This window comes from Sinohyriopsis cumingii, chromosome 3 (genome assembly GCF_028554795.1).
Source record: "Sinohyriopsis cumingii isolate HCF-2022 chromosome 3, ASM2855479v2, whole genome shotgun sequence".
NCBI classification, from domain to species: domain Eukaryota; kingdom Metazoa; phylum Mollusca; class Bivalvia; order Unionida; family Unionidae; genus Sinohyriopsis; species Sinohyriopsis cumingii.
The window spans coordinates 90,865,407-90,892,328 of NC_142963.1; the positions used below are offsets into that span (position 1 = coordinate 90,865,407).

Genomic DNA, 26,922 nt, shown 5'->3' on the forward strand with positions numbered 1-26,922 from the left:
GACCGAAACCAGTGATCAGAGTTTGAGTTATCAGGTCCTAACAATCAAAACAGTGTTTTTACTTGCTTTATTGTCTGCAAGAAGATACAGCAAGATTCATGCCTTGTCTATTGATGCAAGCTGTCTCTGGTTTAATGAAAATAACATTTCTATCTGTTTTGAACTGGGATTTCTAGTAAAAAAAGTTACCTTCACTGGTTCCACTACATATAGAGATTCCCAGTCTCAGTCATATCTGTGCTGGAGATGATCAGGATGCCCAGTGATGACCCTCTGTTTCTGTCTTAAGGCGTCTAAAAGAGAAAGGAAAGGTAAGATAAATATTTTCCTTCTCTTAAGGGTTTAGTAGACATTTCTGCTGCCTCTTTCTCATGGTGGGTTTTCACCACAATTAAGAGAGCATATCTGTCCATTACTGATCAAGTCCTCACCTTGATGAAAAAAACAAAATCATGAGGTTTGAGTCATTACTACTTCATGGGCATACCTTAATTACTTTTCCTTGGATGACATCATGGGGGCATCATTTTGGCATTCTGAAACTTCATTCTCCTCCTTTTACCTTTGCACATTAGCTCAAAAAAGTGCAGGCATTTTTTCTCTAGGACCTATGGTTGCAGCACAATGTGGGACTCAGAAATATTCTGCAGTGAAAACATAAATCTCTCCCTCAATGCTTAGTACATTCCATTGTCTTTTTTCTTATCAGTTATAACAAGAGCTTTCCCATCTGACACATTCACTTACACAAAAGTGACAGATAAGTAATTGCTGCTATTAAATGTAGTTTTTTGGGGTGGGGTAAAACTAATTTTAATTATGCAATACTTACATGTTACTGTTGTTGAATGTCCTCTTCCCATCTCACTCCTAGTGGAATCATAGTCTGTGAAAAAGATCACAGTTCTATGCATGCCCCAAGGTGCATGAATGGATTGCATCATATTGACAATTGTCCACTTTTGGGGGGAGAATGTTTTCACATTGAATGAATGGTGTGTTTTTTTTGGCACGATAAATAGAGATTTTTATTCAGATTTTCATTGATAAGATATGTTATTTAAGGGTATCAGCATAATTTCAAGGAGGGCTAAATTCATAGATAAAGTTACTTACCACCAGTGGCAGTACATGTACACAACAAACAGAATCTCTTTGTTTTACAAACAAAAACACCCGAGATGCAACTGGAATTCCTTATTTGTTATTATCATGCAGGTGTTCTTTATTGGCAAGGAAGGATATAATGCAACTTGGTTTCATACCTGCCATATTCCCAGACATTGTTGGGGGTTTGGTGACTTAATGGGCTATTTTTGAGGTCCCAAGGGAGTGGTCTGTGCACATGACCTAAAAAGTGATGAGAATAAGCTTTTCATAAAAATATATTTAAAATTGCTGGAAATTAAGATTTGATTTAAAAAGTAAATTTATTTTCTTTGAAGCATTTAATATATTTACAAACCAAAAATAGTTGGTAGACTTATTAGAGCATTGTCATGTAACATTACTACACATAGTGTGTATACACTTGCATAAATAAAACCAGACATAAAATTTAAAAAAATACCATGTTTCTGTCTATAATATCCTTTGAAGAGCAGAATATTTTCTTAATTGGCTACAGTCTTTGCTAGTCTAAATATTTGAATAGGATGGGGTATTGAAGGTAATACAAATGTTACTTGTGTTCATCTTGGCACCCATTTGAGACTGGATGGTAGTGTTGTTCAAACTTCCCTGAAAATCTTGTTGAAATTTTCTCAGCATAGAAAAGGATTTTTCTACATCTGCATTGCAGCAAGTGAGTGACAGACATGCAAGTGACAGACATGCAAGGTAGTGTTACTATACTGATAGATGTACACTTCAGAATGACTAATGTTGATACAGTATTTGCAGTGTGTGCAAAAAATAAAATACTCTTCCATGCTGTTGCACTTAACAAAGTTGAACTCTTTCCAGGAATTCTGAAATTTAATATTGATTGACTCTGCTTGTTTTGTAAATGGATTCATTACCTGAATTAAATCTGCTTTTTGACATTTGGCTGTGAAAGTATGAACAACATTTATACACTGTTGCAACTTTCAAAATAATTGTGTTTTGCATTTTATATATGGAGCGAAATCCAACTTCACAGAATTCCTGCTGATCACAGACTTGTCAATAATCTTTAATATAATCTTTAGTAATGGTGGCTTAAACCAGGCATGTTCAACTTCCCCATCAGTGCAGGCCTGGATACGCAATTTTTTAAGTCACATGCTATGATATAAATAAGCAGATAAAATCATGTTGGGTGGTAGGTTGCACATGCCTGACTTAAACAGTATCATTCAAGGCAATGATGTATAACTTTTGTTCTTCAGCATGCATCTCTGTGACTATACCTAACTCGAACAAATTGGGGTGTTCCTCTTAGTGTACTTTACCTTTGCAAATTAGCCTAGTGGAGTCTCAAACAGCAGCATGTTATCATAGTTATACTCAACCAATTAAGTAATCTGTGAAATGGTGTTTTTTTTTTTATCTCTGACTGCTTTACCTTTTAATTGACTCCATGATATTCAGCTGAATAACCTGCACTGATGATAGTTTCCCATGGAGTCTAAGCAGGACTGTTTACTGTTTATTCAGACTACATGTTTTGGACATATACAATGGTGGTTAAAAAAAAAAAAGCCCCACCCGCACCCATGGCAGATTATTATTCAGTGGGTTTTGGAGTCGAAAAATAATTTTTTTTGCCTGACGTTTCATGTCATGGCAGATATGATTTATCTACCGAGATGCTGTACTTGCAGGGTGCATCAATACACAATCAAGACCAGAAAGACATAATTTTTTCAGACAATGTTCAGGAAAATTGATAATTTTAATGAGTACTTGAATTATTCAGGCAGAGAGAAAATTATTTTTTTTATTTGGGTCATGCCTGTACTTCATGTTAAATCACAAGTTTTTGCTTAAAGTTGTGATAGAACAAATACAATATATCTAGTAGGCATGATGTTGTTAGTTTTATTTAATAATGTCATGATACCTTTTGATTTGACCCTGGAATAAATACTTATTTGAAGAAGGATATAGACGACTTTAATTTATGAAACATGAAGAAAAGTTTTGTGTTTTGGCAGAAATTTGGTGTTCTCATTGCCATAAAGGATCACTTTTGTGATAGACAGCCCCAGAACCCTGGCTGGTTGCATGTTTTTTAAAAACTGATTTTATTCTTGCTAGCATTCATATCATGCTAAACTTGACTTTTTCATTTTAGAGAGAGAAATCATCAAGTGATGAATTTCCATGTTCGTATACATTACTACTATGAAGTTTTTTGATTTTCATTGGTTTTGCTAATTAAATGAAATTATTTTTGTTGGTACTTAGATTTCTTGATAGGGTAATTGAATATTGTTTAAATGGAAGGATCATTATCATTTTTTTTGTGTGTGTAGTTTGTAGTAATTACAAAATCATGAAAATTGGTATGCCTTGAAAAATAGAGAATTCACTGTGTGATTTACTATTCTTTCTTTCTAAGGATGCACGGTAGGACACACTCGATAACTAAAGTCATTCGTGATGCACTGGGCCAGATTTCAGGAACTCACTTGGATCAGAGAGCTGGAGTAAGCTCTCATGCTCTCGGATTTGGTCAGGTAACTTTCTTCAGTTTATGTAGATATGGTCAAATAGTGTTACCTTGTCATCTGCTCTTTTCTTTTACAATATGAATTTTGTTTCAGCTCAGCAGACAGTCAAATTTACTTTATGGATTTACCAATTTTAGTATATGGTCCAATATAAAGAGAACCTAAGTCATGTTTATTTTTTCCCCCTTCCCTGTTAAAATATGAATTTAAAAATGGCCTCATGTTGGTTAAATTAACCATTTATTTTGAACCAACACTGACAGAGGCATATTCGTCCTCTGGACATAATTCTTTTTTTAAAACCAAAAATATTTGAAGTGTTGGCACTAGCAGTCAGTAAAATCACCAATGGCAGGCAAATTATATTTTAAAAAATGGCAATTGATTATAATTAATGGAAAAAATTTGGCACTTGAACAGTTCTTAGGCTTGCCTAATTGGTAATGGATTGTTGCATTTTTTCATGTAATATTACTGCTGACTGCTAGTTTAATGTGCATTTGTAATTCATTATAGAATGGTAGTTATAGCTTATAATTGCTGACTGCATTATGTACCAAACCAAGGTATTACAAGAATGATTAAAAATTTGATAATTGTCTGTTATGTGTGTCAGGGTTGTGGGGAATCAACAAAAAAAATGAAAGGGAAACATATTGTAATAATTTTAGTTATGAAATATTTTCAGTCCATGGTATTTGTGCATTTAATTTTTTAAAATAATGATGTTTTTGAAAGAAAGAAAGACATAATACTTAGGTTATGTTGTTTTCTTTCAACCCATATTGTCATACATTTGATAAACTAATTCAAGTAGAATTTCATTCTGAGCATGGGTCTATAGTGGTACCAAGTGTAATGAGGGTGTTATAATAAAGAAGAGCTTTATTCTGAGAGAGTGTTATTGATATGTGGGATGCAATTTTTGAAGAAAGCAGCTTGCAGAAATTTAGCATAAAATGTAAATTTATTTGAAATGGTTATTTGAAAATTGGAAAAAGAGGTTATTATCCAGACAAACACTCAAGATGATCAGTGCAGACCAATTACATTAAATGAGAGCAAGCATATTGCATTGTCTTCTACAATCTGCACCGGCTGTGTTAGCATATATATTCTGCATATTTTTCATACGTTAAAATTTACATATTTATATAAATATTACTAAAATTTAACCAACTTGGTGTCAGAATCTCTCTGCTGCTATTCACGTAAAGATTTTATCACATGAAGATTTTACCCATTTTCCCCCAAGGGTCCGTATAATCTCTCTGTAATATAATCAAATCATCATCATATTAATAAATGCCACCAGCTAAGGAATCTTGCACAGCTAGATTAGCTCGAGAACGACTAGAAGCTATAAAGAAATTTATTCCTGTGAGAGATTCTGTACGGCAAAAACTTCAGCAATGTCAAGAAGAACAAGTTGAATTTGCAGAAGGTACAGAACAGTTATTTAAACCTGTTACAAAAGTTACTGAAAAGGTTGTACAAGCTGTTGAAGGTCTTCTTCCACAGTTAAAAGAAACTGCTGAACAAACTGAAAAGATAGCGAGAAGAACTAAACAAACAAAAAAGATTTTATGAGATCTTCCAGTTGAAATAGTTGCTGTACAACCTCATGTAGGTGAAGAAATACTTGAAGGTATTGACAGAGTTCATGTTGATACAGATGAAATGAAAAGTTGTGAATCAATAAAACCAAGACAAGAGGAAGAGGAGGAGGAAGAGATAATTATGCTGAGAGATAAATTTACCAAGGAGGGTATTAGATTCATAAGAGAAATTGAGAACATTGATATATTATCAAAACTTGCCGTGGAAAGTAAATATAAAAAAAATAAACTTTTGAAACCTGGATATAATCCCGCTCGTATTAGTAATCCCGAAATCTGGTACAAATATATTGTATATATCACAATAAAAATAGAGTTGTATCTAATGATCAAAGATATATTAATTATCGCAGAAAAATAAACGAATATCTTGCAGAAAAAAAAAAACAATCACAATTATCACAATCTCTTGAAACAATAAGTGAGGAAGAAGAAGGAGCAACTGGAAGTGGTTTAAATACCTTGACACAGTTGGGAAATGGTCTTATTGATTGTCCTAACAACATCATTTCTGACGTAGAATGACTAGAAATTCTGATTGGAGGAAAACGTGCAGGAAATAATTCCTTAGAAATAATGAATGAAATATCTGATATTTGTCGAAGAATATTTACCGGCAGAATTATGGATATTAATGATTATCGATTCCTTATTGATGAAATTGCCGATGATTATTACAGCGATTAAACAACTACTAGATATATAAAAAATTATCATACACACTGCTCAACATGAACCGATCATGGTCAGGGTAGTGAGTTCACGATCACCAGTCTATAAAGCAATTTACGGAGATGGACTTGGCAATGTTGTTCAAGGTTTATTTACCAGAATAGCCCCAAAAGCAGCACTAATTGCAAAACAATTAGAATGAAATCTATTGATATTATTCGTGGTAAAATTCCTGGCTTAATTGGTAATGTTGCTGGTAAAGCATTCTTGGCAATCAAGGACAGACTAGTATGATTAATACGACGAAAACCGCAACCAGTAAAACTGACCAGCACTGAAGTTATGCCCTCAAATGTCAGTAAGATAAAAAATCAATCTGCAAATCAAAAACTAGCAGAATTGGCTGCTAATGCAGTTGTTCCTACAAAGTTAACTAATGAAATTATACCAACAAATACAAGTTTTATTTCAGGAAGTGATCTTCGTGTTGGACGACCATGATTTAGTTCATGGCAGTTATAATACATGTTTAAACATGTATCCGATCCAGCGTTCGATATAGACGCATCGGTTCTTAAAGATGAATCAATATGTGATTATCAATTTTATTCTTATGAAGCAAGACAACCAAATCAACGTGGTCGAATTGAGTTACAAGTTCAAGATATGAGCAGATATTTCTTACCCTCTGAGGCTTTTATTGAATTAGAAGGTGAGCTTGTAACAGATGTTGTTGCCAGTACACCATATGGAAATGATGTCGTAGTTGGGTTTGTTAATAATGGTATTATGGCGTTATTTGATAGTGCCACTTACACGATTAATGGAAAAAATATTGAAACAGTTCAAAGAGAAGTTGATGTTGCTACAACAATAAAAGGTTTAGCAAGATATTCAGATGATTATACTAGATCATCTGGACCGTCAATCATGTTTACCAAAGATAACGCTGATCACCCTGAAAGTAACCAGTATGATATAAGATGACCAAGAAATAATGCAGGCGCTGCAGATATTGATGCTGAAAACATGATTATTAACACCAGACCAAATTTCAACTTAGGTTTTGCTGCACATAAATTAATGTTAAAAGATGGTCGTAGAAGATTTTCATGTGCTATTCCATTATCTCACATCTTTGGATTTTGTAGAAATGTCAGAAAAGTTATCTTTGGAGCGAAACATACAGTTGTACTTGTGAGAAAGGGTAACGATAATGATGCTATTTGGCGACAAGACACTGTAGCTGAAGGTAAAGTAATTTTATCTAAACTTTCATTATGGATGCCAGTGATGACTCCATCGCTTGCTGAAGAACAGTGATTACTTTCTTTTATGGATTCAGGCGGCAAATCATTATTATCATGGTTGACATTAGCCACAGATAGCACTCAAGAGTGGTGTTAATGGTTTATTTACATGGCATATTGCATCACAACAAGGAGTTTCTGTGCCAAGACATATATTTGTCGCGCTACAAGATATTAGACGATTAAATAATCAAGAACTTAGTCATATGATATTTGATGCTCTTAAAGTTAGTGAAGTTTCTTTATGGATAAATGGACATCAAGAACCATCTGAAGATATAATTTTAAATTTTGAAAATAACCACATAGCGTGTGCATATCATCGTTTAATAACATTTATGGGACGTGATCAGATTATAGATACAGGTCTACAAATATCACAGTTAGATTTTAGAAACTGTATCTGATCTATTACTTTTCATTGGAACATCTTGATTTATCTAGACAACCTCTTGTTGATATACACTTTAGAGCTAACGTAACAGAGCCTTCTATTCTCGTGCCTGGTAACCCCCCTGTTTATGGTGATTACAGAACAATTGTAGTTATTCTTTCAGATAAATCAATGTTACTTAAAGGTGTTAGTGGACGAATGAGGGTTATTGATGCTTCATTTGAAAATATGTAATTATGGCAACAATTAGTTACTGATAATAATATTAATAATGCCATATATTCACGTTAATGTAACTCTGACTCCTGGTCAAATAAGAAAAATACAATCATCATTAAAAAAGAATACCGGAACAAAAATAATATTAAAACAAGATCAGATCTTGGGTGGTCCAAATAAAATATCATTATTGCCACGTCAACATAAACGCTTCAATAAAGCTAAACAATCGAACACCGGAATTAGGGTTTCTGAAAAACAGTCATTTTTGAAAAACAGCTGTTTACTGTTTTCAGTTTTCAAAAAACAGCTGTTAACAGCTGTTTTTACTGTTTTTTCCATATTTTCACTAATTTTACAGTCAATAGCTTATTTTTGTGATGAACACCATTTTATTATATATCTTTCGTGATAAGTTCTAAATCAATACATTTTTACTTCTTATAATAATATTTCAAGAATACAAGTGCATTAAGTGACTTGTCTGAGAGACGCGATCTTAATTTTGTACAGAAATTCGTGCAGACCGAAAAAACTCTTTCAGCGTCCGTTGATGTCGGTTTAATGGATAGAATTGCATTGTACAATTTCTGGAGATTTTCAGTACGCTGGCCAGAGTTCCTGAAGAGCGTGAATTCGGACTTGAGCCATTTGAAACTGTCTTGCCCTCCGACTGCAATTGATGATCCATCTATTTGAAGCAACAAATTCAATTCATCTTGAAGAGACAAGTTCACACTTTCAGCATCATTTGATGACTGTTCGACGACATCTTCTACATCGTTGACTTCAAATAGACGATATGCTAGATTTCCTGCAAAATTTAGTGTAGTTTTTGACAGGGCGACAGATGGATCTTTGAGACTGCGCAGGAGGTTCATGACATCATTGTTCAATCGCTCTTCAATGCGACACTCCAAATTTTCCATGAGCTTGGTACTAATGTCATTATTCAGGTTAGAGAGCTTGTTGAACTTGAATTCTAAAATTGTGTCAGCACTCATCAACGTCACGTCTTCTCGACTTAGATTCTCAACAGCAAGTTTCACAGGTTCCATTGCCTTCAGAAGAGTTTTGAGAGCGTCAAAATCCAATGTCTCAATGTCCATTAGAAACAGTAAAACAGTTAGAAAAAAAACAGCTGTTTACTGTTTTTTTATTTTGGACGAAAAACAGCTGTTTTACTGTTACTGTTAAACAGTTACTAGAAACCCTAACCGGAATTAAATTTGATCTTTCCACGAGTTCCATTAAAGATATTGCTAAATCGGGTGGTATATTTCCTCTTCTCGCAGCTATTCCAGTGTTAATTGCAGCCGCAGCACCTGCAGTTGGAAAAGCAGCTGCACTTGGTGCTGTTGGAACCGCCGCTGGAATGGCACTAAAAAAAGTGACAGGAAAAGGAATTTTATAAAAGGGTCGTGGTCTGAGACTTCCAGAAAGAAGACAATGTTAATGAAATATACTCTTCCGATGTCAAATTTTGATTTACTTGATGCTGCTACACGAATAAACATTAAAAACTTTAGAGGTGTTTTTATGTGTGATCAGTTACCAAGTTATCCAAATAATATCGAAACAGGTATTATTAATCTTGATTTAAGTTCAGGTCAAGGAACTCATTGGGTTCCATACGCAGTTGATCCACATGGAATTGTTTATTTTGATTCTTATGGATTAGCAACACCAAAAGAGTTTTTAAAATACATAAATGCAAGAAAAAATCTTCATAAAGTAAAAGTTTGGTATTCAATATTACCAACACGAACAATGACAGATCCACCAATATCTGGTCGTGAAGTAATTAATATACTTAATGCTATATCAAAGTCTTCTGAAGCACCTCATAAAGTCGTGCATATGTATACAAGTAGCCCTTAGACAGATCATAGTACATAATGGTTGATATTTATGGAAGGTCTTCTCGCACTACTAAAAAACGCGATGATATTGATTTGTCAAAATACATGACTAAAGATGATCTTAGTAATATCACGAATCTTTCTGGAGTTGATTCAAATGAACTTGTTATTTTTTGAAGATAAACAAGGTGTTTTAAGGACCAGCAATATCGTGTGGAGTGATATAATTACATGAGTTCTTGGAGCAGTTATGGATAATATTCCAGTCTTTACCATTGACGGTAGAATCAGAGACTCAAGTATATCAATCGCGTCTATTAGAAGTGAAATTACTTGTAGTGTTGCTAATTGCTTAAAATTGACCGGTGATACAATGACAGGTGAACTTAATATGAACGGAAATAAGATAGTTATTTTAAGAGATCCAACATCTGATGAAGATGCCGTGACCAAAAAATATGTTGATGTTAATCACAGTTCCATAGATGGTAAATTATCTACGTTGTGGGCCGAGTATGACGCTCATGTGAGTATATTTATAAATATTCGCATAAATTTTAATAAACTTAATAAAATCGCAGATGAATTTTTTGGTAATTCATTTATTGTCAACGTGAAACTTTCTGAAATCAAGACAATTATTGATACAACCAAAAAAACATTAGATGGTGTTGTAATTGAAATTCCTAATATTGTTAATAAAACTAATCTGATTAAAATTCCTCATAAGCAAATTACCAATATAGTATACACAGTATCATCTGGATTCTCAACATGGTCACAGCAAAATAGAACTCTTAAACACACTGCAGAAGTCACTGGTTTGTACAGGCTGTCTGTGTTTAGAACTGCAAAATTTGAGATATTTACTACGTATCCATGGCGTCTCTCAACTGATAAGTTTTCTGGAGTTGTGACTATTGAAAAATGATGAATTTTGACTAGAAACCTTGGATTTTATAAATAAATCAACAACAATATTATAATCAGAATAATATCAGTACAAGTTTTATTTATAAAATCATAGATTTTTAATATTAATATTGTCACATATATATCAAAATACCTGTTGAGTAGTTATAGAGGGAAAAAAATATATTTATGAACAATAATGGCAATAATCACAGAAAGTCGAGCTCCATAAATATTCATGTTTAGGCATTATTTACTTATAATCATTTATTAAATGCCATTAATACTAGCCATAATAACTTACCTATGATTATTTATCAGCAAATTACATATGCATGTATATATATATATATTGATTCAGTAATCATGGCGATAATCATAGATAAATAAATAAGCTTGACAGCTATAGGATTATTATTACATTATTATTCATGCCGATGCATTATTTACTTGAGATTTCATAATTATCGTAATAATTATTCATCTATAATTATTATACATAATTGCTGCATATATATGTATATGTAAATATCCCACGCCCCAATGTTTAGGAAATTATGGTGATAATCGTAGACAAATAAATAAGCTTGACAATTATAGAATTATTATTATTTTTTATTTTTCATGCCGATGCATTATTTACTTAGAATTCTATAATTAACAATGTAATTATTTATCTGTGATTATTGTATATGATTACTGCATATATTTTAAGGAAATAATGCATCTGCATGGATAAACATATATAAATAAATAAGCGTGGCAATTATAGAATTATTATTACATTATTTTTCATGCCGATGCATTATTTACTTGGAATTCTATAATTACCGCAATAATTATTTATCTGTGATTATTTGTCCATAATTACTGCATATATTTCAGGAAATAATCCACGCAGTGGCATTTGAATAATTAACGGATTTTATGAATATAAATAAATACTTCATAAATAATTTGCAGATACATAGTATTTACTAAATGCTGTGGTAATACGCAAATTATAATTTATAATTACTGATATAATTGATCCATGATTACTTTCTATAATTATTTCTATAATTTTTTTTGCTTTATTATTATATGCCTAACTTATCGACGTATTTGTCACATGATGATGAAGAAAAAATTATTTCATTGCGCGGTGAATCTCCATGTAGAGTTGTGAAGCTATATCATATTGGCATAAATAGGCTATATAAGACATGGGAGAAAGCAGGTAAAAGTAAAAAGCTTCCTGCAGGTGTTACTGGGACCACCTGGGGCAAAAATCTAACAGATAAAGTAAATAAGATCTTTGACCTAATAAATCTGAAAAAGAAAAGATCAAATTTAATAAATATATTTATAGTAAACTACGTGATGAAAATAAATCCATTGAGGACCAAATAAGCATTAAGCATTGTTAAAATTGAAAGTGCCAGATTAAGTAAAACTCTTAACGACTGCAACAAAGACCTTAATACAAATAAATCGTTATGTGATGAACTGCACAGTGATATCAAAAAAATAACACTGAATTAATCAATCTTAAGTATAAACTTGATAATCCAAATAAATCTCATAAAAAAACAATGAAAATAGAAATGTTTAATATTGATGATGATATTGAATCTGGTAAAAAAAAAATAATTCATTGAGCGTAAGTATCGCTGAAATGGTTCATAACAGTATTTTAAAACAAAATTAATTATTTATCTGTGTGTCACTGGTCTTTTCATTTTCAGTTCTTTCAATTTCATCTTTAAGTTTCTTGATCTTATCATCATTATTTTGTTTATTAAGTCCATTTTGTCCAGAGTTATATAATTTCTTTATTCTTCATGCATATATTTGTTTTTTATCTCGGTCGTCATATCGAGGAGATAATATATCTTTAACGTGATTAATTGCACTAATAAGAGGAATTAATTCTTGAATATTACTGCGATGCATATGTGAAGATAAATCCTTCACGGCATCTTCGAGTCTCATAACAAGACAATATTCGATACTTAATGTGTCCTTGTTAAAAGATTTTCCCATATCTATCCTTTCGAACTCATCCATGATATAATCTGCATTAAACATTTCAATGCAAATCATTTTTGCAGATAAATCTGTAGTCTTTAACTTTTCAATCTCTTTGATAATATTATCATTGTTATCCTGGTCCATATACTATATATTGTATCTCTAAATTATAATTTTTAGGGATAATAAAATGATATCCACGTACAGAATTTCTTTGAAAATTCATTTCCATATCCATATGCACAATGCTGCACAGATTGCTTATTAATATTGAATATTTTGCGGCTTTGTATATTGAATGAAATTTAAATTCATCTATCTCAACAACAGCGACAACTGGTGTGATAGGGTTTTTAGGTCTGCCGGTTCTACCATTCTTGCCCTTTTTTACAATTTTGACTCTGAGTAACAGCTCTTAGATTAAGTAAATTATTATTCAATGGATTTGAATTGATATGGTCAAATACAAGATTTTTCTCAATTAATCCATTAAAACATTCATAAATCTGTGAAAATGATAATTCTTTTTTTTTAATCGTGAAATATAAATAACCAGTATTATTAATCCAACCAATATTCTTCTTTAATCTACAATTTCTGGTGACTCCATCACGAGATGCTTCATATTCATTAATTGTAGGATGTTTCATGAACTCCTTCTCCATATTATAATAATTAAATCTTTAAAATATATATTTGGACTAAACAGTTGTTTGTGGATATTTATTTATATAATCACAAATAGTGATGAATGAATCATTATTTTTATTTTTATGATACTGCGCCAATTCACGATACTTTTACCTCCACATGCTAAACACAGTTCTGTTTTTCCTCACACTCTGCATTGACAATTTATGCAGTGAATAGGACCATTACTATTATGTTTTATGTATTATTTATGAGATGAATAGTATTTATTTACACAGCTGCGATTGCAAAAATTGGTTGACCCAGTTATTAACCACTTGCATTTGTCTTTTTGTTTGGTCATTTTAATAATATGAAAAATCATTAAATTAGATATCATTCTTTTAAATATTACAATGAATGATTTTTCATTTACATGTAAGGATATTTCGTATAGATTTGACCTCGATAAAATAATTCATGTTTCACAAAGAAGATTTTTGGCTGATAAAAAGAATAATAATTTGATTGGAGTTATTCTTGATGCCAAAAAAGAATTTCTTAATGATGGTACTGTTTTTGTATGGACAACATTGAAAATTATTTGTGATGACATTATCATTGATGCTACAATGAATAATGATCGCGCCACAAAGAATATTAATTATATTGACGATAGAGCATACTTTTTCCGGATAAAATATGTTATATCTATAAGTGCTGAATCACCATCCGTCGATGATCTTGATGGATCTATTAACAATTTAGTTGTGTATGACTATGTGATACTAGATAAACAATCAAATCCAGCTAGAATATTTTCTAGAGGAAGACATAAAAACACAGATATAATTTATGTTACACAGCAATATTCACAAATACCGAAAGTGATCAGAGATAACTGTAGTATTTTAGCTGTATTTAACGGTGTAGATACGCATATGTTGCAAAATATTCATACGACTTTGTGCAGCGGTGATATGGATATGATTAAATTTAAAAACTTCTTTTCACCAGCACAGTTAACACCACATGGATTTATAATGATAAATATACATGATCCTGAATCAAGATATCACATCAGTATTGTTAAAATCTTTATGTGAATAGCAGCAGAGAGATTTAGACACCAAGTTGGTTCAATTTTAGTTATATTTATATAAATATGTAAATTTCAGCTTATGAAAAATATGCAGAATATATATGCTAACTCAACGGGTGCAGCCATAATGTAATTAGAAAGCTCTTTTCGGCATTATTACGTCTTTTAATCGTCGTTTTTTACAACCTTTATTTCGTCGTTACGGACCCTTGGGAAAAGGTGGGTTAAATCTCTCTGCTGCTGGAACAGAAAACTCCTTAGTGCGGCCTTTCTCTGGTATAATAAATAATTACACATTTCACTATATTTCTAAGCATTGTTTGGTGAATACTTTGGCAACAAATTCCTTTAACATAAACAAAATTATATGGAATGATTTCCCTTTACATTTCTGCTTCCATCTTAATATGTACATGTATTCAAGTTTTTATAGTGTGGATGTAGTGGTTCACAATATGGATAAGAGGTGTTGATGTTGTTGTTGACATTAAGAACAATGTTTAAATATACTACGTACAACAATAAAAAAAAGTATTTAAGCCCATTGATCACATTGACCAATACTGTATCCGTCCAAGAAATTAAAGTTCTTAGACTCTTAATCTCTCTCTGGATTTGGATTTTTTGTTAAATGTAGCTTTAACAGTTTTTCAGTCTATCACTATGATGTCTGCAGTGTGTCAGTTTATAGTGATGTCTAGCACTGGGACATTATGCTGCAGATATGTAGCATCATGTTCCACCCAGTCACATTATCCTGACACCAGGCCAACCAGTCCTAACACTAACCTCTTAATGTTGAGCACTAAGCGAGGGAGCTGTTTGTACCATTTTTATTTTATTACAGGTCTATAATGGTGGATCAAATTACAATGGCTTTCTATCAGCAGTTCCAATGGTCAGTCAGAACAGTTTGCGACATGATTTAAATGGCGAGACATACAACAATGGAGCATTATTTGTAATGGAAAGGTTTGAAACTTATTTTGCACAAGATGCTTCTTTTACAAAAAGATTTATTATGTTATGTTGGTCCTAAATAAAAATGGTTGGACATGCCCTAGGGCATCCATTATGGCTGCCACATAGGCCAGGTTGAAAATCTTATTGTTACTCCTGAACAGATGATAGTGTTGATATGTTTTTCTTCTAAAAATCTTCACACTCTCTCAAGTTTTTCCAAAATGAAAATGGTACAGATCTGACATCCATTATGGCTGCCATAAAATCTTGTTATTGCTATTGGGGGTTATTTACATGACAAACATTTGCATGTACTAGAAGACTTAATTGACATGATGTTTATTGAGTGTGTTTGTCCAAAAATCAGCGATATATGAACTTCAGTATTGTCGTGTAATATAAATTGAGATGTGCTTGCAGGAGGATTTAAAATTGTACAGGAAAGTTTGTTAATTGTACAGTACCATTAGCAACATAGAAATAAATTGTTACAAAACATGAACAGATCATCACATAAGTGGAAAATTAATACTTTATACAACATAGGAATAAATCGTTACAAAACATGAACATGTCATCATGTAAGTGGAGATTAATATACTTTAGATAAAAAAGTAAAACTTATTTGACTTTACGCAGTTGGGAGAGTTCAAGAGTTCTTGCTGATAAATTTTATGTTTGGAAGACTCAAAAAAGCAACACCATAAATCAAATAGAAGAATATTCTGTAGTAGTGGGAAAATGGAGTAAACGGAAAGAGAATTATTCTAAATGTCAAGCATTGTATGTACCAAGATTTGAATTGCATTACATTTAAATTACATTCACGTTTAAAAATAAAAACTATTGATGTTAATTTCAAATAAGTCTTTACTTAACACAGTAAGAACTTTTGAATAATTCATGTAACTTTTAATGAAGATAGTAAATGCTTTGAAGTTATATGTTGCTTTCTTACCACAGACACATACATACACCACTCCCTCGATAACTCGCGCACATCGGGGTCCAGAAACATCGACCGCACTATAAGTGAGGCGCGAGTTATCGAGGGACCTATAAAATAAGCCCAAAACCAATAAAGTGATTGACGACATAACGGAGAAATGGGGGGGGGGTAGGCAGATTATACTGTTGAATACTCACTTTATAATCGTTCTGAGATTAACTGTTAATAAATATCTCTACATAACAGTGTACTTTATTATTTCCTCATAGGACAACATTAATTTCAGGATAAATTACAGTATATTGAGGCGATCATCAAAACCATTATTCCACGTGGTTTCCGTTCACTTAACATGTTTACCACTTAACACATTGTGTACTGCGTCACTAATTTTTATGTTGAATTGGATACATTCTAGTTTTATTCTTTGATCCAAATTAGACGTTTTTTTTTATATACAAAAGATCGACTCTTTTCGAGAAACAGTGTCGATCGAACGATAGAAATAATTATAGTTTCATCTGACATGTATTCGGCTGTGGGGCAATCATTGTCAGCACAAATCCACTCCTCCATATCATCAAGTGAAACGCCCATCTCAGGACCATGAGTCTGTACGAATTTCTCCCAAACAGCCTCGGCATTAATGACATCAGTTTCACTGAAACATTCGAAGTCACTATCATCAACGTTGTCTCTGTTACTGTTTTGCTTCACGTCAAAGGCAGCTCCAGGACCCTTAATCCAGCACCCGAGGTCTCTTGTAATCGACTTTTTTTTAATGCAACAAACACTTCCCCAAGTTGTTGATCAAAACAAAGCTGGCATGTACATGTAATTAGGTTCTCACAGAAGTACTCACGGGTTTCGATGTGACGGTCGATTGACTCTTTTCATGTTTACAATGAACAGAATAAGTTGTGATTATAATGTTTACACTGAAACAGAATTAAAGGATTAGAATGTGACTTTCACACAGGAAGACGTTTAATTGGTGTTTATTTCATTCCCTGTTGCCACCTGTTAGCAGTATACTGACAACTATTTATCATAAAAACTTACATAATATATGATATCTTTAAACAGAGGTCTCGCTAGGATTTTAAAACTGGGTCTTTCTGCCTCTGAATTCAATCACTAAATATCAGTACATTTTCTCACTTGGCCGCTAGTCAAAGCCTTTGAACTAGCCGCCTAGCTGTTGCATCATGTTCTTTTTTTTTTTTTTAATGTACTCTTATAAAATGGCAACAGTTCATCAAAGAGTCTTTCAGTCACTGAATTCTGTCATTGTAAATATCAGCACAGTTAACTGATCAACACATTTTCCCACAAAGCAGGTGGCTGAAACAGGACCAGCAAATCTTTGAATTTTCCCGTGCACCTATTACATGCGTACGGAGGACTCCCGCCTCAGTGACTTTCTGCATCCCAGATCAAAAATTGGCATCCAAATACACGTAATTAAGCGTTTTCGAGACCTCTGAAATTAATTCTTCTTTAGAACTTGCAAATTTCAAAATATTGATTATATTTTTACGGGCATTAATCACCATTTTCGATGATAAAACGAGCAATGTATCAAGGTTTAATTTATCAATTCTTATCGTAATTTTTTCATGTTCAGAATATTTTAAAGATATTTTAAATACATCTTCTCTGGAAAAAAAATCGGGAGCCAAGACGGACACCGCGTTATAAGCGGGATCGCGAGTTATCCGGGCGCGAGTTATCGAGGGAGCGGTGTACACATACACACATATATTGCATGTAGTTAATAATTCCAGTAAGTATGAAACTACCATTACATCAGTTACTTGGATACAAAATTACCATAAGCCCATAAAGGGATACTATCATTCCAAGAAATGTATGTAATGTGTATGTTTGATATCTAGTCTATTAATGGATATTAAAAACATTCAACTCGGGTTTAATGACCTATATTTATGTCATTATTAAGTATTATAACATTAACTTCTTATCATTTGCTGCAACTATGTACATTTAAATAACACACAATACATAGGTTCAGTATAAACTTTATTGTAAATATAAATAATCTTTGGCATAATGGGGGCAAATCCTGTCACAGCACACTGCACCAGCCGAGCTCTGAATTGTTTCTATAGGAATACCTCAGGAAGAGAGACTCAGTGGAGTTTGTAGGGTTGTGCAGAGTGTCCAACACCTGTATGTGGAGCCACAAGGGGCTGATACAAGGTATATAGGGACACTGATAACCGAAACTTGATAAGTCTGATCCTGAGGATTGCTATAATTAACAAACTTCTGCCAGTACTCTATACATGCATCATAGGAAGCGGGTATGAAGTATATGGACATAATAGTTGAGTACATTTAAGTACTGACACAAATAGGGGGTCAGAAGCAAAGCTGTAAATGCATGAAACTTGGCAATGGCAATAACATTAGCCAGTTTGATAAATGGCCCCTAGAACAGAGCTAGAACAGTACGCTATGCAAGAAATGTCCCAAATGAACAACATGGTGGAAGAAGGGGAGGCGGGTGATTCTTTCCACAAATAATGTTAAAAATTAAATGCAGCATCTGCACTGAAAGGAATGCATTTCTACAGTTGTATCAGTTATATGACTGATACCTAACCGACAATGTTTAATCACATGCTTCAACTCAGTCATCTGATTGGTTCAACATGACAATATATCTAAATTTAGTTACTAGCTTATTAACGTATATTGGATGAAATGACAGCATGTCTGTGCAGAGAACCATAGTAGACAAAGAGGGGCCCAGCAAGGAGCTTCCTTATGCACTGTGTATTACTTAAACTACATTTAACCAATTAAATTATAATTAATATGAAAATGAACATGTGAATAAGAAACAAATATATTAATGTAAATATTGGCATTTGTGAAGTTTTAACTGAAAGTTTGAAACAACGTAAAACCAATTATGTGTGACCCATACGAATTATGATTGGTAAGTGGTAAGAAATTGAAACCAGAAATAAAGAAAAATTGGTTAAGTAGTGATAAGCAAAATGACAAAAAGAACCTTTTGTGAATAAAATATTTTTTCTGTGCTTCAGTTTGTTATTGTGCTTTAAAGAGTTTTACTTCCAAAATAAAATACATGTGTTTATAATTTGATTCACAATTTCAGTTATTTATTTACAATGTTTATAATAATAACATAATTAATTGTGGGATCAATGTTTTATCTATTAATATTGAAAGGACATGTGAAGGATATTAACTGTAAACTTAACACCAGTGTCATTTTATGCTTCTAAGAGGATTAAAGTAATAGTGCCACTGTCTCATTTTAAGTTCTTAATTAATGTTTAAATTACAAAGGTCAACAATACACTTGATTCATGATGAATGCATGATGTGTACATGTGTGATAGTTTCGAAATTTCAAATAACTTCAATAATGTATTAATTGGATTTTGTAGAAGAGATGGATTTTAAATTTCACAAGTACCTCCTAAGGTTACAGTTATGATTGATAATTGAATTCAATGAAGTGTCCAAATGTCAATGAATAAATACATAATTAAATTTGATGTTTTGTTTTTGGGTGTTTATTTTCATTGAAACATAAAAATATATTTATTAACAGATTTATTCATGTCCTTATTAAATTTTGGCATATGGAAATTATCTGAGAATAACACCCGTACAGAAATTTCTCATGGATTCTGTATGGAATACTTCAGGAATCCATATGGAAGAGATATGGACAGAAAAACTTGTGGAATCAGACAATTTGTTCCATATCAGTTCCATAAGTACTTCACAGCAAGTGAAAATTCCATATGGAATAAAGTTGCAACTTTAATCCATAAGCACTTTTTCCATATGGAAAGCAGGCTCATGTGTTATAGCATCATGGAAAATACCCTCTGAAGAATTAATAACCTAAACTATCTAATTCAAATATAAATATTGGTAGGAGTTAGAGTACATGTACATGTCAGTGTAGCTGATGTGGACAGATGAATATATACTCATATAAATTTGAAGAAACACATGCATGTCAGTTTTCTTTAATTTATTTCCACAGATGTTTAAAAACAGACAAAGACATGACCCAAAAAGTAGAGAAAATGTAAACATCATCAGAAAATTAAAATCTGGTATTTCAAGCATAGATGAATCTTTGGACTTCTGTGCAAGGTGGATTTTGGGCTTGATCTGATGTTTACTCTGAAAATTAATTTTTTTGGCTTCCTATTAAAATATGCTATACAAAAATCATACGCTAGTGAAAATGTGACTGAAATTTCAGCAAAATCACAGTGAACATTTTTGACATTCACTCAAATGTCATTTTTCGCTACAATTATGGTATTTTAGGAGATTTGACCAAAATTTCTGATAATTTTATTGAAAGTTTGTCATTGAAATTTCACTGACTCTGCCAACATTTCTGAAAATATCAGTTGGAATTTGTGATTGAAATTTCACTAAGAGTTTGTCAAAAATTCTGAAAATTTAGTGATATTTTGTGATTGTAATATCAGTAACATTTCAATAAAAAATATCGTTAAGTTAAAGTAAAATTTATTTTTTGTTTCTTGTACAATTTGAATGATTTTCAGCAGCATTTATGTTTCCTGTTTCTGATAGCTGTAATTTTATTGTTTATTTTGGGCACAATAACTTCTTTCCACATCTTTCCTTGTTATATTTCTTTTTCAAATTTTGTTATTGTTGTTGTTGTATTTTTGTTTAACTTAAACTGGATTTAACTGCCCTCAAACAAGTTTTCTTGTTTTCCGTTTTAAAACAGAATTTCACTTTTCTCCTGACCTGAATCTGATTTTCCTTGATACAGACCCTTTTTTTTAAATATTGTCTCTGAAACTTTTTTTAAATAATGCTCTTTCTGGTCCCATTCTGCAACAAGCTTTCAAATAAGTATTTGTTCCATTTATTATTTAAAAGATGATCACTGTAAAGCTTTTTGATTGGTCAAGATTTTGTACTTGCGCAATGAATCGTTGTGTAACGGAAACTGATGGGATTGAGCATGCTTGCTAAACATGGCCTTTTGACATTTCGAGCGGGATACAAGATTGAATAACCATTTAAAAATTGTGCGGCAATGAGAATAGCTTGAATGCAAAGTCGATGGGAACGTAATTGAAAACTGAATGCCAGGACTAGCATTTTGCTTTTTGTACCATAAAATGCTTTACAGTAGCGTCTAACATGCTAAATAGGACAAGGAATTGAGCCAGCATGATTAACTTCAGAATGAATTTAAGGAGGAACAACGTATAGATCACTGGTGTAAATTGTTGCCAGATACCTATGTCTATCAAAGATAGTCATATCTTTGTGGAATGTTCTTGGCCCACACTTATAATCATCTTTGAATATCTTCAGGCAATATTGTGTATATTATCAAAATATTCTAGGTTGTTAGAATTCAGTACAAAATGTGAGTAATTATATCATGATAAACGTTTGTGACAGCTGCTTATGGAACTGTGGACTTATTCAAGAGACCACAACAGCATAATAGTTTGTACATTAATCAAAAATCAAGTCTGCAGTACAGCAGTGACATAAGGCAGGATCCTAGCATTTCTTCTTTTTATAATCAATGTCTCAAATGGATGCTTTTCTGTAATTTTGTATATTTTCACAGTTGAATTTTTCAATGCAGATTAATATTTGATATTTTATACATGTTTATGTATTCTCAGATGCCTGTGGATATGTTCCAGGCTTGATACTTTGAGTTGTAAAATCCATTATTTAGCATCAAGCCAGATTCTTCACATCATGTTGTATATATTGTACATAACATATAGAAGGCCTCAAGGTAGATTAGTTCTGTAACTAATTGAGTTACTTTCTCTAAATAAAGTCATTATTATCATTATTATTTTTATTAACTCCCATATCTCTTGCCTTGGATGTCATATAATTACAACATCTGTATATTTGTTTTCATGCACACTTAATATCACCTCGGTTAATAAAGTCCTGTTTAATTACTGTCTATTATTAATTTGAAACCTTCTAAAATGTCTGAAAAACTACTGAAACTTCAGTAAAATACGATATAATCAAAATTTTAGTGGAGTCTCACAAAAGTTTTAGTCAAATTTTTTTTGAAACCTCACAAATATTTCAGTGAAATTTTAACGAGATCTCACCACATTTTCAGTGAAAGTTTTGGTCAGATTATTTGTGAAATCTCACCAAACTTTTAAGTAAAATGAAAAAGACTTAAGCGATGCCATCATGGATTAGGTTTTGTATGCAATGGAAGAAAATGAGGACAAGAAAAACCTAAGTCTTATTTGATAATGTCTGTCAAAATAATCCATTTTAAAATTATTGTGAATATTTATCATTGATTCCAAATAATGTCTAAGAATCATTATGCAGTTTAATAGAATTCTGAAGCAGATTTTTTGTGGTTTAGTCAGAAAGTGCTTAAAAAACCCGTCTAAAATCCGCTTTAAGTATGCCTGGAAAATTTCGTACGGGATGGACTATTACCAAATTCCATATGAAATATTTACAAATTCCATATGGACTATTCACAAATTCCATATGGAATATTCACTAATTCCATATGGATTAATCAGAAATTCCATATGGATTATTGCCAAATTCCATATGGAATTTTAATTTTATTCCATATGGACAACCTACAGATCTCATGGACTAATTTGCATATTTTGTAGGATTTTCCATACGGAGTACATACGGAATCCATAACATTTCCATATGGATATAATGAAATCCAAAAGAGGGGTTCAGCTATAGAATAAAAATGTCCATGTGGATATTTCTGTAAAAGTACGTGTGGATTCCATATCCAGTCCATGTGGACAATTTTGTACGGGCAATTTCAAAATGTCTAAACAAATTGCAAGTGATTATTTAGAAAGTTGTGGTGATTCAGTGTACTTTTTTATTTTCATTCTCATGTGTAAAAGTATGTTACTGTTGTTATTATTATTATTATTATTAGAAAGGAGTGCATATTATTTACAATAGTTGTAATTATAATAATAGTGGTATTTTAGGTGTTATTAAGTGTTTGGGGTAAATATCTGGACCATGAAGTGCACATGGTGTAATATTTACCACTACTCCATTACAGTAGTGGAACATAAATCTTAGTAGGTGTGCACTGGCACAAAGAAATTTAATTTTTGTTGTTGCAGATTTAGTTACTTAACAACAACTTGAGCTTGTCATTGATTGCTTGTATTTTAGTGCCTTTCTGTATTTCAGTATTTGCTAGTGACTTTTTACTATAATTAGTACATTCTTAGTGCTCTTAGTGCCTCTTAGCAGTGTCCAGTAGGACCCCATTTTATGTATGGAGTAAAATCTGACTTGAAAGAAATGTTGTAGCTGTTCACAGACTTGTCATTAATCTTTAATACAGATGGCTTAAACAGTAATTCAAGGGAATGATGCCGCTGATTTACATATATTGGGTTGTTTCACTTCGTGAAATTTACATATGCAAATAGCATAATGAGCTCACCTACTGCAGTCTTCAAAATACTTAACGCATCACACTCACACTAGCTGTTGTCAGCCAGTTAAGTATTATATGAAATGGTGGTTTATACCTGACCTCTTTGCCTTTTTATTTGCTATTTAAACTGTCCAATGGATAGTTATATCAGCTCCAATCAGTACTGTTTACAATCGATACATGCTGCATGTTATGGGTATATACTGAAGTGGTGGTGTTTTTTTTGTGAAGATTACTAAAAATTGTGTTTTTTGAAACACCATTGTATCAAGGAGCTTGGGAGAAAAAAATTTATGTTTTAGCATGACATGCTGTGTTGTGACAGCTATGTCAGATATGCAGTTCCAAAAGGCTAAATTCTATCTCAATTAATATTTATATTATTTATTAATGGCCAACCATTTTTACTGGGGGATTCAACTTCATCCACAAATCACTGTCTAAACAACACAACATTATCAGACATCCAGAACACAAAGCATGAACTGCCCTAAACAAACTGGACAATTGATGTTAGAAGCAGTGGCATGGTAGTTAATAATGGTAAAATTAAAATATTACACCTCTCAACAATTGTCAAAAAATAAGAAATCTTGGTGGTGATGAATTATGTCTGATATGGATGGATATAAATCTGCAAATCATCTTTCATGATAGAGTACTGTGTTTTTGTGAATAATAATCATGGACTGAACATATAAAATATGTTAATCGAAGTGTATGGCTTCTCAGTATTATAATTTCTCCTGGAAAGGCACAGGAAACTATTCTATAACATTTGCATACAAGTCTATTTAGGTTACTTTAATTCAGTTCAGGGTAGTGCAGATGATCAAACATAGCAAAGTTAGCATGTCTTCAAAATAGAGAATTTGTGCCAATATCAGTCCAAACACAAAACAGAAAACTTTGCTGATTATGTTAAAAATATTCATATTAAAGACTGAAAATCTAAGGTTATGTACTAGTTATTTGACAACAGTGTTCCTATTTGCAGTCACTTTTCCAGTTTAGGCTACCTGGCCATCAGCATTTTCCTAGACTCTGACCAAATTATTACATCCGGACATAAAGATGTCTTTGCAGTTCATACTGGTTTGCCTTAGAAATTTCTCAGAAAACCAATTTCTTCCTAAAATCCATATGCATGTGCCAACTGTCTGCCTCTTTAAAGAATCCGTTCATCTTTGGTGAGGTGTTACTTGTTTCTCCCTTTTTGACAAGGTGCCAGAGGGATCACATGAGATGGAATTGGCCACGTGATGAGTCAGTCTTTAGAGTATGGACATCTTGGATGCCTCAGAGAACAACAATAGGGTGGGATATACATTAACATAATTAATTTGCATATGGGTGGGCATATGATCCCTCAGGCACTTACAGGTTCATAAAATCCCAATCAAACTGCAACTTTGGTAAATCTTGTTTAATTGTGAAATTTTATTTCCCCTGTTAGTGCCTCGGGATCCTATGAGATTTCAGAGTTTATGCATCCAAGCACAATAATGAGGAAAAAATAAAGTAAAATGTATATTTGTGATACTAGATAAAATTATAAAGAACAGTATATAAGCATCTGAGATTGAATCAAAAAAAGTTGTAGCTGGGACTTCCCATGCACAGCACTACTGAAATCTAAGCTATCTGATACAGGATTATGACAGAACTTGCGAAAAGTGCAATCATTACTCCATCCTACACTTTTAATAATAGTATGCAAAGACAGTTTCATTTTAGCTGCAGCAGTGCTTGATGCAGCTCTAGTGCTGTGGGCCCCAAACATGTATGTATCATTCCCTGCCTCCTTCATAACAGTCTTGTACCATCTGGCTGTGGTGCTTTTAGAAACAGCTCTAAAAGGAGGTTGTGTGGTTATCAATATTTTTTCTTTCTTTCTCTCTCATTTTCCCAAAGGGAAGAAGTTCAACTGATGTATTCTTGTAAGGTTTCAACTGTACATAGTTTTTTTTAATCATGAAACATAGAAAAAGTCATTTGTGATGTTGACTTAAGGTTTACTTTGCTTCAAAAGGTCACTAATTCTGACAACAGCAACTCTATCAGAAAAAATAGTAATATTATCAATATTTATGACATGCAGAGTTTGGCATCTCTGGCCATTAAGTAAGGCCAACAGGATCACCAGTTTCTGAGTCACTTGTTTCAGAGAAATGTTCCCCAAGGGAAACATTTTTTCCAGATGCTGAAGCACAGTTCTCACATCCCAGGTTATGCCATATCTTGGCAAACATGGCCTACATAGAAAAACTCCTCTATAAAATCCATTTATGAGCACATATTACCTAGGTCAACATTGCTACTCAATTTAACTAAACTAGATATAGCAGATCTGGCAGTGTTGATGGAGCTGTAACCTAAACCAGAGTCAAACAGCTCTGTCAGCAAAGCCAGAACCAAATTTACAGGTGGATCAATACTTTTCCCAACTGAAAAGTGCAACCATTTCTGGAGATGTGTCCAGTATGGTTTCCTGGTAGATTCTCTCAAAGAGTCGAGTGTGACACTGGCATAGGTGTCAACTTGTACGGTTTACCCATAATTTATACGTTTTTTTTTTTCCTTTTTCATCAGTGTACAGTCATACAACCATTTTGTACGGTTTTTTCATACATTTTTAATTAATATTTTTTTTCTTTTCATTTTGTGTCCATCTGGGACTTGGACATAACTTTAATTTTAGAACGAGAATTCAGTGAGACTAGGGTGGCGTGAAACAACCAATCAAATCATACTCAAAACCATGCTATTTCTTTTATAATGAAACTAGTTTCATTCATGTTTCAACTCCTGTGTGTGAAGATCTTGTCGTTTATTGCTCTGAAATTTGACGCTTACTCTGATTTCTAATATTGACTAACTACCTGTGTAGTAAGTATGTTTTCTTATTGTATACATTATTTTATGATTTATACTTTTTACTATCAAATGCTTAAAGTTTGCATCAATTTTTATAATTTACATAGTGTGGCAGTCATGTTGGTGTAACCGTAATTCGTCTGACTTTTCGGTGTGGAGATAAAGTCGATTTTTTAAAATTTTTAACAACATACTAATTAAAAATAAATACTCTTCTAATTTTAGCACTGC

General features: G+C 32.5%; 1 protein-coding gene across 6 annotated transcripts in view; it reads left to right on the plus strand.

The window, feature by feature from the left end:
• Positions 1-26,922, plus strand: part of LOC149803274 (uncharacterized) — a 386,506-nt gene that overhangs the window by 81,768 nt on the left and 277,816 nt on the right. For all 6 annotated transcript variants that reach the window (XM_089952942.1, XM_089952943.1, XM_089952944.1 and 3 more), the window contains exons 5-6: positions 3,548-3,665; positions 15,240-15,364. In XM_089952942.1, the coding sequence (XP_089809068.1) occupies positions 3,548-3,665; positions 15,240-15,364 (243 nt within the window). The remainder of the gene's footprint in view (positions 1-3,547; positions 3,666-15,239; positions 15,365-26,922) is intronic.